General features: G+C 39.9%; 1 protein-coding gene and 1 long non-coding RNA gene across 2 annotated transcripts in view; both read right to left on the reverse strand.

Moving 5' to 3' along the window:
- Positions 1–17892, reverse strand: part of LOC115572498 (cadherin-18-like) — a 221630-nt gene that overhangs the window by 8962 nt on the left and 194776 nt on the right. Inside the window, exon 11 of the mRNA XM_030402641.1 lies at positions 1779–2045. Coding sequence (XP_030258501.1) covers positions 1779–2045 — 267 coding nt within the window. The remainder of the gene's footprint in view (positions 1–1778; positions 2046–17892) is intronic.
- Positions 8233–16227, reverse strand: LOC115572499 (uncharacterized). The gene is made up of 3 exons (XR_003982090.1): positions 15992–16227; positions 14781–15171; positions 8233–13157 (listed from the first exon to the last, which is right to left on the reverse strand). It is a non-coding gene; the product is annotated as an uncharacterized LOC115572499 (long non-coding RNA).

Here is a 17892-nt window from a genome sequence, read left to right on the forward strand (position 1 = left end):
GGAATAAAGGAAAGCAAAGGAGCACATACACAGATTAAGACAGAAAACAACATTCAAAACACATTTTCAATGACATAAAGAAATCATTTTAACCCTTTAAACTCACAATGTCAATAACTCAAATTTTCATCTGACATTTTAACCCTGAATGGCATTAGCAGAAATATACTGTGGCAGACAGCTCACACACATCTGACCTCTGGACAGATTGGCAAGTGAATGACAAAGCCTCCACTGCTGTGCATAATATGGGCGAGTGAAGCAATCACTCTAATCGTACACATGAGAAAGTTTCTTGTGCTCACAAGATATTTTCTTGTGCTCACGAGAATGTTTTGTTTTTTCCCCCATGTCCCTCTAGTGGCACCGTACAATCCACAGTAAATATATCTAAATATTTTGAAAACTCCTTGAAATCACTTAATAAAGGTTAAAACTGTACAGCAAAATCATATTTCAAGATATTTTTGACCATGTAAAAACATATCAGCACATTCACATTTTTGATAATTAACCTGTTAAGAATTTGTCTCTATTTCAGGTCTCTGCTTGAAAATGACATGCCCATAATTAACAGAGTGTATCTCTGCAACTACGAGGTCTATTTGAATAAGCAAGGTGTCATAATTAAGGGAATATCTGAAATATTTGTTGAGATGTGTAAGTATATATATGTCACTGGAACTGAGTAAATACCTGCTTGGGCTTAACAGGTTAATCCTCAGTAATGTTGACAAAATGAATGAGTGGGTAAAGACATGCTGAGCAAGAACAACAGTCTGGCAAAAATTACATCACTACTGTAATACCAACTTTAAAACCAGGTAAACACAACCCTCATGACATATAATGATATAATGATATTCAAAACCAAACATAGTTTCATATCACGATAGAGATATATCGTATGTTTTTCCCAGCCCTAAATTACATTGAATGTTACTCTAAAATATTATTAAGCATTTTCAAGTTTTAATTTTTGTATTTTGTCAAAATAAAGCTAACATTTTGCCAAAATTATCCAATCTTTATTTGGATAAATGACTTTGGGTCTCTGGTAAGTCATTCATGAAAGGCAGTCTGTAAGGAAAAAAAAAAAAAAAAAAAGTAATTCTGTCCTCACATGATAGGAGAACATACGTATCCTGTTCGTGACGCCAATTTGTTGGGTAATTTTGTCTCTCTTGACTGTTCAGGAAAGGTGAAGAAGACTCAAAGACACCGATGGCTTACAGAGTGTTGCCATGACAATACTAAGAAGTCTTCCCAAATACCCACATTTATATCTACAGCTTCAGGAAGCATTCCTCCCATACATGGTTATCTACTTAACAACATAGCAAGGGGGGTGAATGCAGAGTCTGTCACCTCTAGCCAGCGTGGAGGGATAGGAGTAAAATAGGTCACCGACACTTAGTCTGTTAACATGTATAGATCGAAGTCCTCCTTACGAGTTTTACGCAAACAGTCAGCTTTGCCTTGGCTTGGTACATCAGACATCTGTTCTGTAGACATATCTACAGTAGCTTTGAATAACTAGGTTGCCATGAACCATGAGACCATGAAATCTAAACTTATAGATCAATCTTCACTATCGTTATCCAGACTTTAACATCTGTACATGATAAGTATGCCCTCCTATGAGGACAGAATGACCTGGGAGAATCATATTTTTCTTCTACAAAGCCAACATTTTCTTAATGCAGTTACAATGATTTGGGAAAAGTATGCATTGAAATAGTGACAAAGATAGACTTGATATGCACCCACATACTTACCTAATAATATGATAATACATAGTAGTATGGCAACAAAAGCACCAGTGCTGAGGCCAGCTGAAGACAGAAAGGCCTGGGCCTGACAGATGTTGCTGTTACGCCCTCTAGTGTTCCTCTGACACACACAGACCCTGAGAGATAGTGTCGCAGTGCTGCTCAGAGGAGGCTCCCCGCCATCAGCCACCACCAGCACCAGGCTGAAGAACCCCTGGTCTCTGTCCTGGCTGAAACCATCGCGCCGTCGAGATACTATACTGGCACTGTTGTCTGGGAAGAGTGAGGACGGATTTGAGAAGGGCAAGGGAGGAAGGTGTATAAAGGAGTATGTTGAGATGGATGAATAGGTTGAAGTAAAATAATGGAATAGGAAAGGTTGAGAAAGGTGGTATGTAAGATGTGAGAGAAAGGTGAAAAAGACAATAAAAAATCACTTTACGCAAATGCATACAAAAGTGCTGGTTGAATAGGCATCATTCTTCATAATTATGGATCAATGCTTAGATTATATAGAGCAGTGTGGATATTAGACAAATTATTGACTTTAAATGGAATGGCTCATTGTTGATGTGATTCAAAGATGAAAATAAATGCAAAAATATAGGTGGCAGCACATCACCAGAGTGACCTACAACTGTTGCTATTTTAGGCTGCAGCAAGATATTGATCTCTGATTAGCTTGTGGCTCAGTTAGCTGTGGAGTTAGTCTAGAGTGAGACCTCAGATCATGGGAGGAAGTCACCTTGGGCAACAAATAGGTTAGCACCCTAAGAGTGAACATGGCTAGACATCAGAATGGGACAGCCACCAACACCAACAGACATCAGTTAAGGGGGAGACAGTACAGAGGTGATTTACAGTGATAAATTACAGTGGACTAAGACTCTGGGTACGAGAAGACATAGCAGGCAGGTACAGAAGAGACATTAAGGGGCAGAGGAGAGAGAGAGAGATAGCCGGACATCAGCAGCAAGCAAAAACATGTTGAGCCTGAATATTTTCACATTTTATTCTGGATTTATTTCAACGAAACCAGAGGTGATTTTGGAAAGACAAATCAAGACATTATATCTGCCACACAATAAATTGACATATGCTGTGAAGATTTTGAATGATTTAAGTAAAATTCGGGCCATATATTTCCCCTTTTAAGAAGGACAAACTGGTAAGGGACTAGGGATGTAACGGTATGAAAATTTTACATCACGGAAATAGTGACCAAAATTATCACGGTTATCGGTATACTGCGGTATTTTTAATCCATCCATCCATCCATTCATCCATCCATCCTTTGTCAACCGCTTATCCATAGTCAGGTCGCAGGGGCAGCAGCTTCAGCAGCGAGCCCCAGACTTCCCTTTCCCCGGCCACGTCGGCTAATTCTGATTGGGGAATCCCCAGGCGCTCCGAGGCCAGAGAAGAGATATAATCTCTCCACCTGGTCCTGGGTTGTCTCCTCCCAGTTGGACATGCCAGGAACACCTCCCGAGGAAGGCGCCCTGGTGGCATCCTCGTCAGATGCCCAAAACCACCTCAACTGGCTCCTTTCCACGCAGAGGAGCAGCGGCTCTACTCCGAGTCCCTCCCAGATGGCTGAGCCTCTCACTCTTTCTCTAAGGGAGACCCCAGCCAGCCTGCGGAGAAAACCCATTTCGGCCACTTGCACCCGCAATCTCGTTCTTTCGGTCATGATCCATCGCTCATGACCAGGGTGAGGGTAGGAATGAAGATTGGCCGGTAGATTGAGAGCTTTGCCTTCTGGCTCAGCTCCCTTTGTCACAACTGTGCGGTGAAGAGCATGCAACACCGCACCTGCCGCCCCGACTCTCCAGTCGATCTCAGGCCCCATCATCTCCTCACTCATGAACAAAACTTGAACTCCTTCACTTGGGGTAAGGACTCATTCCCCACCCGGAGTAGGCAAACCACTGGTTTCCTACTGAGAACCAGTATTTTTGTCTTCAAAAGCACTGATACACTGATAAATTGAAATAATTTCACCAAGTTTATTTAAAATAGATTTATTATATATTACAATAGTCCAAATCCAAAACTTCAACAAAACACTGTAAAATCAACATTAAATAAGTATAAAAGAATGTATCAAAACTGTGCAAAATAAACCTTAAATACAATAGAATGAGATGTAGTGGCAGTAGCACTCGATTGGCCAGCAGAACCTCTCTGTGAAAAAAATGAATAGAAAATGTCATTATTAATTATTACTGTCATTGTTACTTAATACTAAGAGTGCAACCAACAGATCACAAAACTCACAATTTACATCACATCACTTTTGTGAGAAACAGGTTGGATAATTTTTTAGATCAAAACAAAAGGATTATTATTAAATTAACTATGAATATTCTATATTGGCGCTTATGTCCATCTAGATACTTGTTATATTCACCATTTTATATTGTTCTTTATAGTCTATTCTACAAAAACTCCACAAGTATTATATATTTCAAATATTACTTATATATATATTTCTGATATTACTTATACATACTGGCTGTCTGTCTCTCTGTCTGCCTGCTCGTCTGTTGTCAATGGACTCAGTCAATCTGATTGGTCAAATGGCTGCTGAGCCACAGGTAGACGCTGCTCTGGTGAACAGAGCTGAGATTAAAGTCAGTCATCTCAGTCAGTTTGCGTTCACTATCTCAATCCACCCAGTACGTGTTTGTCTCAAATCCTCCTCATTGCAGCTCTGCATCAATATTTGGGGAATTATTAGGTCGACTTTAAATTAATTAAATCTACAATTAATAAGCAGTTCAGATAACGTGCCAAATCACGGATCAACTTTGTTCAGTTATACCACTGTCTGGTCAGTTTACATTAGTGACAACAGCAAAATAGACAGAGAATACACATACATCGTGCACTTGAGCTTAAGGTTAGCTTACCTTGCATTCGCTGAACAGTTAAGGGAGATGGTCGCGTAAATTGGATGTGTTGCTACCCCTCGCAACAACTTTCTTCTTGCAGCTCCTGCAGATAGGGCTGCCATCCTCGACCAGCTGTCCCTGAGCATTCTTATGATAACCAGAATTCGCCCAGACTTCAGATTTGGTTCGCTTTGAAGGCGGAAAAATACCTACTATCATGTGCTCCTTCCGCCATGTCTTCTTCACTACATAACAAGCGCACGGTGCACGCTGCACACGGGTAGGGAGACTTAAGGAGTATCTTGCGAGTTTTCCACACCATGGTTATCAACCGCGACGGTTACCATCGTAATTCAAACTAGAAAGGTAACCTTCACCGTCGGGAATTTTAACGTTGTTTACCGTGACATCGGTATCCGTTACATCCCTATAAGGGACCTAGCCCAAACAGCTTCCACAAAATGTCATGATTTTGAATGTCATAATTGTGAGCTTCAGACTCACAGATGAAGATTTTTATCCAGCACACCCAAATGTTTGGATTAAAAAAAGGGAAAAAAACAACAACATACTTTTGACCAAATCACTCTGGTTGCATCAAGATTGCCAAGATTTTGTAAAATAAGATTTGATTTTATAGTAATGACAGGAGGGACAATACAATGTTAAAGCAATGTCAAACCTTGTCTGCTGTTTTGTGCAGAACAGGGAGGGTACAGTGGCTGTATTAGAGCCTTTTCACTGAAAACATTTGCCTTTTCCGGTTCGAAACAAATCAAAACAAAAAATATATAGTTATGGACAGGAAACCTTCAAAGGCAATAGAGCTCTGTACAGCTGATGAGGGGAACTGTAATAATTTGCTGTGGGTTTGTCACTGTTAATATTAATAATAAAAATAATAATAATATGATATTAGTAATTTGATCCATTGCAAATAATGAAAAATGATGCAGCTTTGATATTTAGGAAACATGCCATGTTGTGCACTTTTGTGAATTGCATTCCTGCAGCAGCTGTAGGAAATCTTTGAGTTATATATTTCCTTCAAAAGAAATCAGTGTATTTTAAGCACATTGTTTGTGTTTAAATATTCCCAAAAGCCTTGCCATAAAAAAAGTCATTTTTATAATTATTAAAAGGATGTGGAAGTTATAACACCAGAAGATATAAACAAAGGGTGAGTTGAAGCTGGATTAAGCAGCCCTCTGGGCCCATCATGGCACTCAAAGCAATGTTAATTAAAATCTAGCCTTAAAGGTGCATTTTTTAAGAGCTGAATATAATTTTAGTTTAAAACATGAATTAAAATTTTTTAAAAAAGAACTAACCCTAATAAGAGTGTTAAGAATAGTTCTGCCGTTATGTCCAAGATGCCTATGCATTGTATTGCAGAGAGATCCACTGCTAAGCAGCCTGGGATGGCCTGTTCTCAGAGTCCCATGTCTTCTGTGAAAGCCAATAGTGAGTCAATGTAGCCTCTAGTTTGTTGCTGCTGGCCAGAGGGTATGTCTACCATGTTGAAGTTACAGCCTCAGTTAATTAGTTACTAAAGACAAAGAATCAGGAGCCCTTAGAAAATAACTTTTATTATCATCTCAAACAACAGTTCTCAAAAAGAAAAGAAGAAACTAGTCTGTGCCAAAAAAATGAAGTGTTTGATGCTGTACTCTCAAAGATTTATTTTAGACTCGTCACATTGGGTGTTTACTGCAACATATCTTTAATTAAACTAATGACAACACTAACTGTAGGCTAACTTTTTCAAATGGCGTGATGTGACTGTTTTCTTATTACTGTGGCTTTGCTAAAACTAAGCTTAGTAAGCTATAATGTAAACATACACAAACGGCACACATAAAGATTATAAGATCATTTATTATTTTGATCAGCTGTTGGCCGTTATGATTGTATGGAAACACTAGTAGACTGAAAAAATTTAATTGAGTTAATTATTCTGTAACCACTCGGCATTTATAGCATTACCAATACCATTTCTGACTTATTATTGGGTGGTTAGCCTACAGTCTACCTCAGAAGTTGCCTGCTGCCTACCCTCTTTTGTCACAGTGCTGTTGTGGCAGCCTGGTTGTTTCTCTGTTTTCTGTGTTCTACCTTTCCCCCCTCCTTTCTCCCTCACCTGCTCCTTCTCTGTTGCTGTGTCTCAATTCAGGGTCTGCATCCTTCGAAGGACCGGGCCTTTGCGGTCTTCGAAGGTGAGTCCTTCGGAGAGACCTTCAAGGGGGGCGTCGACTCTTTCCTTCTTCTTTTTCGGTCGTGCAAAGAATCTTGGGATATGGGTGGCCGCTAAGGATAGTAGCCGTGCATCCTCCAAAAAGAGGGGAAGGAAGGCCACATTTGTAGGGTGCATTGGGAGGAGCCTTTGAATTGGGACAGCCTTCGCGGGGCGTTCTGACCTAATTGACCTTCAAATGCGGCCTCCGAAGGACGCAGACCCTGAATTGAGACACAGCATGTGTGTTTGTCTGTGGGCATGGCAGCAGTAACTGCTGCAGCAGCAGAAGAGTGGCACATCTGAGGAGGATCAACTCATCAGACACTGCCTTTATCTACCTGGTCTCTCCACCACTTCGGCGCTAGATCGTTTGCGTCCAATACGGTGACTTCATGGTGCTGCTACTTCGTGTTTTCTGCGTTTTTGCCTTTGTGCTCATGCCTTTCTCTTTGTTGCCTTCTACAGTGATCTCCAGTGTCTGCTGCTTTCTGTTCATCTGTTCACCTAGGTTCCTCAACACTGGCTCCACTTAACCCTCCTTGCCTTCTTGCCTGCCTGGCTACCTGCTGCAACCCCTGTCATCTCGTCCATATCACCCTCCAGCACAGTTTGAAGAATAAATCTTCACTATTTCCTGTCTCCATTGTCTGCATTTAATCTCAACCGTAACACTTTTCTTGTCGTGTTCAGGTGCAAAAACACAGCACTCTGAAGCAGGCCGCTGCACAGTGTCTTTCAGAGCTGAGAATATAACAAAAAAGAAAGCACCAGATTTAGCTAGCCTGACTGTATTTGAATCAGGAGTCTATTTGCTAAACTCCAGTTTATTTAGCAAAAGGAGTGGGATGGACAGGAAATAATAATTAGACCTTGAACCAAAGCCCCACCCCTAGCAGTTACCCACCAATCTAGCCCCATCCACACTGCCCTTAGAGTGCGGGAATCATGCGCCGACTCTCCACATTGTGTGACAGTTTCAGATGCGGAGAGGGGGGACAATTTCACTGTGACTCAGATGTGCCTCCGGATCCGTATCAGAACCACAACAGAGGAGAGCTGGCGTTTGTGTGAATGGATACATTTGGATGCATGGAGGGGGGGCGTGTTGATCTGATGGTGCTCACAGTCTGAAAGTTAAACAGATCCATCACTCATCAAATAAAAGAGGAAGAACCGCAAGGCAACATCAAAGGACCAAACAACAGTAATGGTAACTGGTAGTGTGTTTGGCAATTTATATGAGGAAAAAAACAAATTAAGTTGTAATGGAGAAGTGTCTGTCATCCTGTCTGTCCTATAGAGTCTTCGTCACATTTCTGCCCGAAAAACAGCGTCTTTCCCTGGGAAAAAACTTTAACTCAACATGTGTTTATCTTCTTCCACTATTGTGTTGTTGTAGTTACTGTTTTAAAAAAAAAATCACCATGAGGGTCAGCTCTCCCCATGACTGAACCAGTCAGACAGTGTTTGCTGTTTTCTGCTTGCGATTATGTAACTATGTAATTTGATTAAAAATAATGCTTTATCTACATCCCATGGCAAAAACATCCTCCGGAACAGGAAACAAGGCCATTCCAGCACAGAAACCACGGAGGGGATGATGAAGCCATGCTGAACAAGATGTGCACCCATTGAGATGTACCCCAATTCTATATCTCAACCTCCCTGGTTCCTAGACCAGCCAATCCGCACACCACTCAAACCCCCTCTTCATCCACCAATCTCGACCTCTTTCCTTCACCCAACGACCCCGACCCCTCTTTCCTATCCTCTCCAAAATCTTGCACCAATTTAAATAAACCCTAACCCTAACGTTAAATTGTGTAGTCGTCTTGTTAGTGAAATGCAGATTGCTTGTGGATGAGAGGCCAAAACTAACAGGTGTTCGTTTGGCAAAGTATGCGTATTGGTATGGACAAGGCCTAAAACTGTCATCACTAATAAATAATCATTCATTCACATTTGCATTACTCAAAATCAGCTGGAAACAGGCACATAGAAACAGCTGTTTTCAGTCGAAAGCCCCATCTCTCTCTCTCGTTGACTGTCCCTTAACATCTCTGTTGTTTCCTTCTTGTTTGTGGATTGCTGCAATGGTGAGTAGAAATGGAATTTGAATTCTTTTTACAACCACAATAAGCAGCAGGCTAAAAAACCAAAGTCAGTGAAGTGATGTTATGTCTGTCTGTCTTGAGATCGATATCCTCCGCTCTGTTTCAGTACTATGGACAGCACACACCTACACACACATCCTTAATTTAACCACACTTATTTAACCAAGTACAAATATAATCATATTTCAAAATATTTACACACATTACACCGTATGCCAGCATAATTTTTGGGAAATGCATTCAACTCAAGGATGCATCCAAAATAGGCAACAAGCCGATTTATAAGTAATTTTTTTTTTTTTTTTACTTTTTTGTTTCTTGTTTTTTTATTGTTGATATGCTCTGGTCAACTTTCATTATGTTCCCCCTGTTTAGGAAAACAGGAGAAGACCTACTTTTAACAGGAATCATTTACCTGCAGTTGTTCGATGACTCTGTTTGGTTTGTTGTTTTTTCTAATGTTCCATTCTCTTATCTTGAATCCGATAGCATGCATTTTCAGTAATGACTGATGTTTTGTGGCTCTCACCAGAAGCTTCATTCTGTCAGACTGCATTTTTTTCTGATACTTTCTTCATACATTATCAACGTTTGAGATATGAACTCGAGCTCAGTGTTGGAGCAGTATGTGTGTGTTGCCTACTCTGTGCGGCTGCATTGTTGTGTGGACTGCAACGAGATATCTAGGAGGTTGAAGAAGAGAAATGTTGATGCCTGGGAAAAGGTTAAAGGACAGAAACTGAATTAGTGAACAACAAATAATTGCTCCGGAGAAAAGGTCTTCTGTCAACAGCACTATTGATTCTCCTCTGACTAAGATGGAGGCGGAAGGAGGTGAAGAGTGGAGATGAAGTGAAAGAAGTGTTACACCAAGCATGAGTGTGGGATGAGGTAATACCTCAGAATGAGTGAGGGATGGAGGCAAAAGAAAGTGAAAGAAGAAAGTGCATTTAAGGTGAACTGAAGTTAAAAACTAGGTGAACCAAGGCAGGATACAGCCTGCGTCCTCAAAGACATGACTTTGTGCTTTGAAAACAGGATGGAGCAGACCGTAACAAAGCCAAAATGAACAACTAGCTAAGAGCTGATCAATTAATTGGTGGTGGAAGACATGCAATATTTAAAAAAATATTGATGCCACTCAAGGTCTGACATTGAAGATTTAGTTTGAAACAATCTTATGTAACCTTTTTTCCCTAAAAATATCTTCAAATTATTTTGCTTGTACATTTTGCCAGCACAGTGTCTTGAAATAGGATGAATGATGTCTCTGTCACAGCCACGCCTCATGCGTATCACTTGTTTTCTTCACTATGTAACACTTATGAGTTGTGTTTGTAGTAAGCACCTATAGTATGTCTGACAAATTGCTACAGACATGGGATTTGTATTTACCAGAGTGGTGTTGCACGCTGTGGGTGGCACCAAATTGCACAACATTTAAATTTCTTCACAATGTTGCTTTAAGTAAAAGTACAAAAGTATTATCACAAAATTGTACTTGAAGTATCAAAAACAATAGCTACTGCGTTATATTATCATATGCCTTTTTTACTCAAATAAAAAATTATAAATGCTGCAGGCATGGTCAAATAATGATAACTACATGCTGGCCCCCTTACACAGTTCTGTACATTTCTAAGACTATAATTGAATATATGAATTATATATTTTTAGTTTTAAAAATGTATCTATTTTCATGTTTACATATTCAACATAATTGAGGATACCCTACACTGAGATGGATCGAGCTCCATTGAGAATATTTTTTTATTTGAATCATTAACAGATGAATCATTATCGAATCATCAAAAATGTTTTGGTACATCTCCATTTGATTAAAAAGAAACCTTTTGTTAGAGCCCTGACAAGTCCACAAGTCTCAGTTTCTCTTCCTCTTAGCATTTACACATTACTGTACTACCTGAAACTAAAGTGTGGTGTTTTACCCAGGAAGCCCAGTGTTCAATTAGCCTTTTGCTTTTAGACAGTTGGTTATTGAGCCTATGCAAATTGACCCAGTGTTGGGGCAGGGTCACCGTTTGTCTGAAAAATGAGTTATAGTGTCTGTCCCTTTTAGGCTCTCCTGTGGAAATGCCTAATCTGTTTCAATTGGTCAGCTCTCACAGGCCTGAGCAGGCACCAGCCACCATGTTTCTGCATCAGCTCTGCTGGTGTTTTTGCATGCCATGCTGAGGGCAGTAATATTTGCGATCACAGCCTCACTGAAGTCCTGAAGGCACAGAATTTAAACACAAACTGTGTGCATTTCTCCCTGGACTGGGCACTTGGACAATATTTACATTGTGCCTAGATCTGTCTTATCATCCCAAAAGAAAGGGAATCTATCAAACTTTCTAAAACATGGGACCCTTAAGGCAAAGAGTAACTTCATGAAGGTTTTCAAAAAAACTGAATACAGGGTAGCAATAATAATGATGAAAATGTTTACCCAGTGACAACAGTTCTAGATTAGCTGTAATATCTCTAATAAGTAAGAATAAAAACACCTGCAATGCAGATATCCAGGCTTTGTGTTCTGTGGAAACACATGTGAACAACAACAATGCTAACTGCCTGCAGCATTCGGCTCACAGACTGCCATCCAACCTCCCTGGCTGAATCTTGTCACCATGTCTCATTACTGAGACTGCTGTCAACTCCTCTCAGTCCTCTTTCTGTCTCAGGTCAACTGTAGAATGCAGTCCAATAACACCAGGAGAGATGCAGGAGAAATGAGAAGATATACAAGAAGATAGAATTTGATAAAAAGAAAGTGAGACACATTTAAATGGATACGGGGATGCATGGGGTGGGGGAGTTACAGTCAACGGAGAGGAGATGAGTGAAGCCACATGAAAGGAGAGAGGACTAAAGCTCAGAGCACATCACACAACCTGACACATACCTGAAAACTAAAGGACAACCTCCCTCCTCCAGTTTATTTAGAAGAGATAAAATCAAAAGCAAAATAAATGAGGAGAGGGAAATAAATAGAAAACTCCAGTTGCTGGGTAACCTAGGCAACAGCACCACTCATAAAAGGACATAAAAGCAAATCTCAGAAGGGGGGGACCTGTTCCACCAAAAGCAAAGACACAACACTGAGGTAGTTGTGCTAGCAAAATGTGTTATACGGGTAGAAGCCACAGACACCCCAAGGACTCAGTTTGTACATGGCAGCAGCAACTCTGAGCGATGCTTCATAAACCAGACATGGTGTACTGTGGAGCAAGATATTCATTTACTTTAATAGTACTTTTACTCTTGGGATTCCTCTGTGAGCAACAGAGGTCATGGATGTTTTTAAGAGAACTGGTTACTGTGGTTGCTGTTTTCTAAGATGGTGCCATATGCATATAAGAAGTTTGGTGTCTAAGATTCTACCACCATGGTGTATGGGTATCCCAGCAAACATTTGAACATTTGGGGAGTGTTCACATAATGTTAAGAAAACTTTCCAAAATAACAGTCCAGGAGCATTTGCTGAAGGGATCCAGGGCCGACTGTAACCACTGGTCATTGCAACAATCCCCCCCACCCAAAAGTAGGTAGTTAATATTATCTCCCAATAAACCAGATCTCAGTGAAATACAGTTTCACTAACAAGACCACACCATAATTTAATGTCAATGTAGTTTATTTATATTGGTAGAAGATTTTGGAGAGGATAGGAAAGGGGGATTGGGTTGTTGGCTGAGGGAAAGGAGTCGAGGCTGGTGGATGACGGAAAGGAGGGGTCAAGGTTGGTGGATGAAGAAGGGTTTGAGTGGGGTGCAGATTGGCTGGACCGTCTGGGAACCAGGGTGGTTGAGACTCAGAATGGGGTTATGTCTTGATGGGTGCATCTCTTGATCGGTGTGGCTTCATCATCCCCTCCGTGGTTCCTGTGCTGGAATGACCTGGTTTCCTGTTCTGGAGGATCTTCTTGCCATGGGATGTCAATGTCAAAGTCATTTTTTTTCCATCTCTCATTGATCCCTTCTCAAGAAAGATCTGACGTAGTCTGAGTTGGCCCTAAGATGGCCCCCATCTCAAAATAGTGACACCACAGTTACCCGGAGCCAGCCTGTGGTTGTTGAACAGTTAACAATAAATAACACAATTCCAAATTGAGTTTCATGATTGATCAGCACATCTGTAACAAAAGACAGAAAAGACATGAGGGTCAGAATGTTATGGTTGTTCATCATATACAAACAAAGCTTTGTTATTAGACAACTATTTAGTTTTGCTCTTGCCTTTTGTTGAAACAGGTGGTTTGGAGCAACAGACAACACAACCTCAGTTTACCCACAGACATCACATTTCAGCAGTCCTACAGCTTTCACTAAATAAATCAGTAAAGTGCTGTTTGCCTCTGTAAAAGTGTGTTCCAGTTCTAAGAAGCATAGTAAAAAAAAAGTTAACTCTGCACTAATGTTTAGAGAGGAAGACAACAGTAAACAGACAGTCAGTGTCAAAGGAGCCAACATAGAAAGTTAAGAATCACTTTAGAATGAGAGGTGTTGTGTATCTCATCTCACAGCCTCACTGATCTCCAGGTCTTGTGTAGCCTCCCACGGACAAGAGAGAAAGCTCTTACTGTCTGCTAACCAATCTACAACAGTCCTCACTTCAACAGAATTGAACAGAAATCAGGTAAAATCAGTCCCAAAAAATTTACCATATTTTCATGGTACCAGTGTAGTTTAATAGGTTGGTAAAATAGTAATAGTAAAAATAGTTCTGTGTAACAATACAGAGATATGAAATGAGGAAGACTGTACTCCTTTCCCCCAGCTGTTGTGTAGACACACATGACAGCCAGTTTAGCTGCTCTGCACACTGTCAGGTCTTTATCTGTACACAACAAAAGTCATACTGCACTAGTGACTGTGTGTTTAACATGTTTTAGACAAGCTAAACATAAAACTCCATCTTTAATTATGAGGCTGATGCATTGTAACAATATGCTTTAGTTCATAATTCCTAAACAGAAATACAATTTGCAAATGACCCCGATGCATGTTGTTGTATGAACATCTACATGTTTATATTTATCTCAGCACAGAGTAAAATGACTTCTACATAGGGAGGGAACACAGACACACACTGAATTGATTGATAAAAACAGCACTTGATAGGTGCTCTGTATCAGCGAAAACCCTGAGTTTAACTATCAGAAATTGTATCAAGGGATAAAAATTCAGAATGGTGCATCCCAATCAACAAATGTAAATCTCGACACAGTTTCTCATATAGAATATTGGTATTGTGTAAAATAAAGATCTCAGTGCTGAGCTATTATGAGCAGCTCTGTCTCCATAGGTCAGCTATAAATTCAAGGTTTGTCCAAAGTAAAAAACTTCTTTATCTTGTTATAAAAACATTTTTTTAAAATCTTTTTGTTTCCCTAAATTAATAGTATATTTGTTATCATAAAGTGCACATACCTGCGATGTTTTGAAATCTTTAGAACATATATTATTGGCATAGGTTCTGGTAACATTAGGAATCGACTACCAGCATTTCTAACAATTCCGCTTTCAGAGTAATTAAGCTTTTAGATTAAAACACATTAATTTCAAGGCACATGTACTATGTTATGTGTGAGTGCAGTGCTGCTGTTAAGTGACACTGCTGAAAAAGCATTATACAAAAGGGAACAGGCATTGCAGGCCAAAGTGGATGAGGTGGACACTGATACTGTATCTTACTGAAATGGTATGTGCTACTGTTCAGTGAGTGTATGTGTGTGTGTTTGTGTGTGTGTGTCTACCTGGAGGAGATGTGCTGTCCTTCTCAGGTAATATCTTCCAGATGGTGTCTCCTTCATCTTTGCTCTCATGTGGCTCCTTGATATTTGCTATGAACATAGACACATCTTAGAATCACTGATTTTTTTAAACCCACTTTCCTTCACATAATTTTAATATGCAGGTAACATAAATTCAACAATTAAAATATTTTCTGATTTAAAACTCTGACACTGCAAGTCCTGCCATCATTTGTTGCCACTGGGACTCAATAAGCTATCTGGCAAGCTCTTGCAGTGTTTAATCTCTGTAACCATGCTTGGTTGACCTGTAGCTGACAATAGGTTTGGTGTCTGACGTGTGATGTCTTGGTCCGAGCTGACAAGATCATGAACTGTAGCTTTCTCAGGGCCCCTGAAAAATACAAAAGTTTTACCTATTAGCTACAGGATGACTTTATAGATAGCAACACCAAATACACCAAGAAAATAGCAATGTTACGCATTTTTCATTAACCTCTGTAACTCTGCTAAAGATACCCAGTGATGCAAATACAACTATTGTAAAGGTCAATACCAATTGATGCTGTTTAATTTGTTAAATATTATAACACAATACAGTAACATTATGTAAGTAAATACATCTCACACTGGTAAGAGTTAACATTACAAAACCTAAGACATAACAGCACCTTTATTATTTGTGATATTAGACACACATTGTACATTTCAAGTTTTAAAAATAACAGATATTAACATTATCTGACATCTAAATTAAACAAACCAACATTAGCCAGCTTAGCTATTGCTCAATGATTAGCTATCAATAACCAATCCTAGCTAGCTCCTTTGTAAAAAAAGACATCACTTAAAACCGCAACATTAAACATGCTGAACATTCTTCAAAGGTCCCATATTATACTGTTTTTCATCAATTTCACACAGCTGTCAGAGGTCCAACAACACTGTATTCGAAATGCATTGCCCCAAACCCACCCGTGGTCCTGAATTCCAGCTGTCTAAAAGTTGCTCAAGTGAGCTCTACTGAGAGTCTGCACGTTTCCAGACTTTTGATCGTGACAACCAAGCGCCATCATAATATTATTAACATTAAACTCGCTTCAAATGCCATTGCATAGCGGACTGAAGCGGAGCTTACTAGTTAGTCAATTTCAAGCTGACTTCACCATACTCATAGGCAACTATAAATACTATCAACATGTGGCGACACTTACCTGTGGCTCGGGTGCAGTTGCTGGGTCCCGTATAGTTGGGACTGATCCTTTTATGAGGCTCAGTGTCGAGGCAAAGCCAGCTTTGTCCTGACCCTCATTACTGAAGCAGTCAGACATGAAGAGGTTAGCACACATATACAAACTAACAGGAAGCGTAGCCGGCATGTTGTCATAAAAAATAAAATGCAACCACTGTCTATTCTGTTGTTCTGTAGCTGGGACCGAACATAGGCACATGTTGATTTTTACAACCAACAACCGAACAATTTGCGTGTCTAGCTCTGAGCGACGACATTGCGAAACACTGATAGCTTACCGCTGGACACACCGAACTTCACCTCAGGAATGAACGCCCCCTCTCGGATATCTCCTATCATCACGCAGAGGAGGCCGGCCTATGAAAATCTCTCCTTTCGTTACATAAAAGGAGCTGAATCTGAGCACCCTATAGGAGCGCCATTTTACAAGTGGGTGGGCTGCAGAGACCATGCAGGACTCGCTTGCTCTCCTCATTCTGGGAGACACCAGAGAAAACATGTTTTTCATACTATGGGACCTTTAAGGGCAGCATTTCCTCTACAACATATCACCCGACCAACTTCTTCAACTCTCCCCCACTTACTTATTTTGCACTGAAATCCAGCTTTTGTTGTTTGGGTGGTGGGGGACCTCCTGCAGAAGTGCTCACAGCTCTCTGCTTAACACCACCTGGTGCGACTTGCTCTGTGAACTTAACTGTGCTGTGCTGCGACTCCAAATGTTTCTTCAATTTTGTGTTTTTGAAGCTTGATAGTACTTTGTCAACAGCACAGAGTGTACAAGGGAACCTTAATGTTCCCACCTTTAGCTGACACAAACTCAAAATAATGACTGTATTTCCAGGTTTAAAAACGCGCATCTCTCTCCTCCCTCCATTGTTGTTTGTGTTGTGTCGCTGCATGGTGTTACACGTGAGTTGTCCTCGTGCTGAAAACGTGAACTGTGGCATACGTGACATCATTCCCGAGACGCAAGAAGAAAGCAAAAATATATATTTTTAATAAGGAAAATGACAAAAGTAAAAGTAACGCACAGTGACTTGAATAAGTAACTTTTATCTGATCCCTGGTTTGGAAATATTAACGCCTTAGATTACTTGTTACTCAAAAAAGTGGTCAGATTAAAGTAACGCTTTACTAAGTAACGTGTTACTGGCATCACTGGTTACAAGTTAGTGACTTAACTTCTTAAAATGTGTCAATTGATATATAGAGTTATGTTAATTGACACAATATCATCTTTTTTGTTCCATTTGTTACCCATGAAAAAGCTTTATTTAAAATCCTTACTCATTACTACTCTGTTTTCAATACTCTGCATCACACAATTTTTTGGACCTGGGTTTAACTGAAATCAATGTGTATGCAAACTTGTGTGTATGCAATTAACAGTGCACTGTAGAATAATTTTAAATCGTAACTTAGCAGTATTGGGCAAGTTACTTTCAAATGCAATACATTACAAATTACTAGCTTCCTTCATTTTAATTAATATATAACATTACAATACGACTGTCTGCGAAGAGTAATAAATTACTTATTACCTTTCTTTTCATTATTTTAAAACAAAATCCCCAAATAACCCAAATAGAACAATTAAATAGTCTAATCTTTTTAAATTTACGACTGCATTTAACTTTTAGGGTTGTCCTTTGGCTCCTCTTGATAAGCCCTGCTGACATCTGCCATCCGCTTTACGCTGGCAATGTAACGCCACATTGCTGCTTAGTACAGTTCACACTGACCACTGTTGTAGACTTGCTCTCCAGCTTCCTTCCTATACTTCTTCTTCTACTGATATTAGCACTTGAAGCATTTTTGTCTTTTGTGTCAATCAAACACCAAAATTTTAGAACTGAATGG

The sequence above is a fragment of the Sparus aurata genome, chromosome 21 (genome assembly GCF_900880675.1).
Source record: "Sparus aurata chromosome 21, fSpaAur1.1, whole genome shotgun sequence".
NCBI classification, from domain to species: Eukaryota; Metazoa; Chordata; class Actinopteri; order Spariformes; family Sparidae; genus Sparus; species Sparus aurata.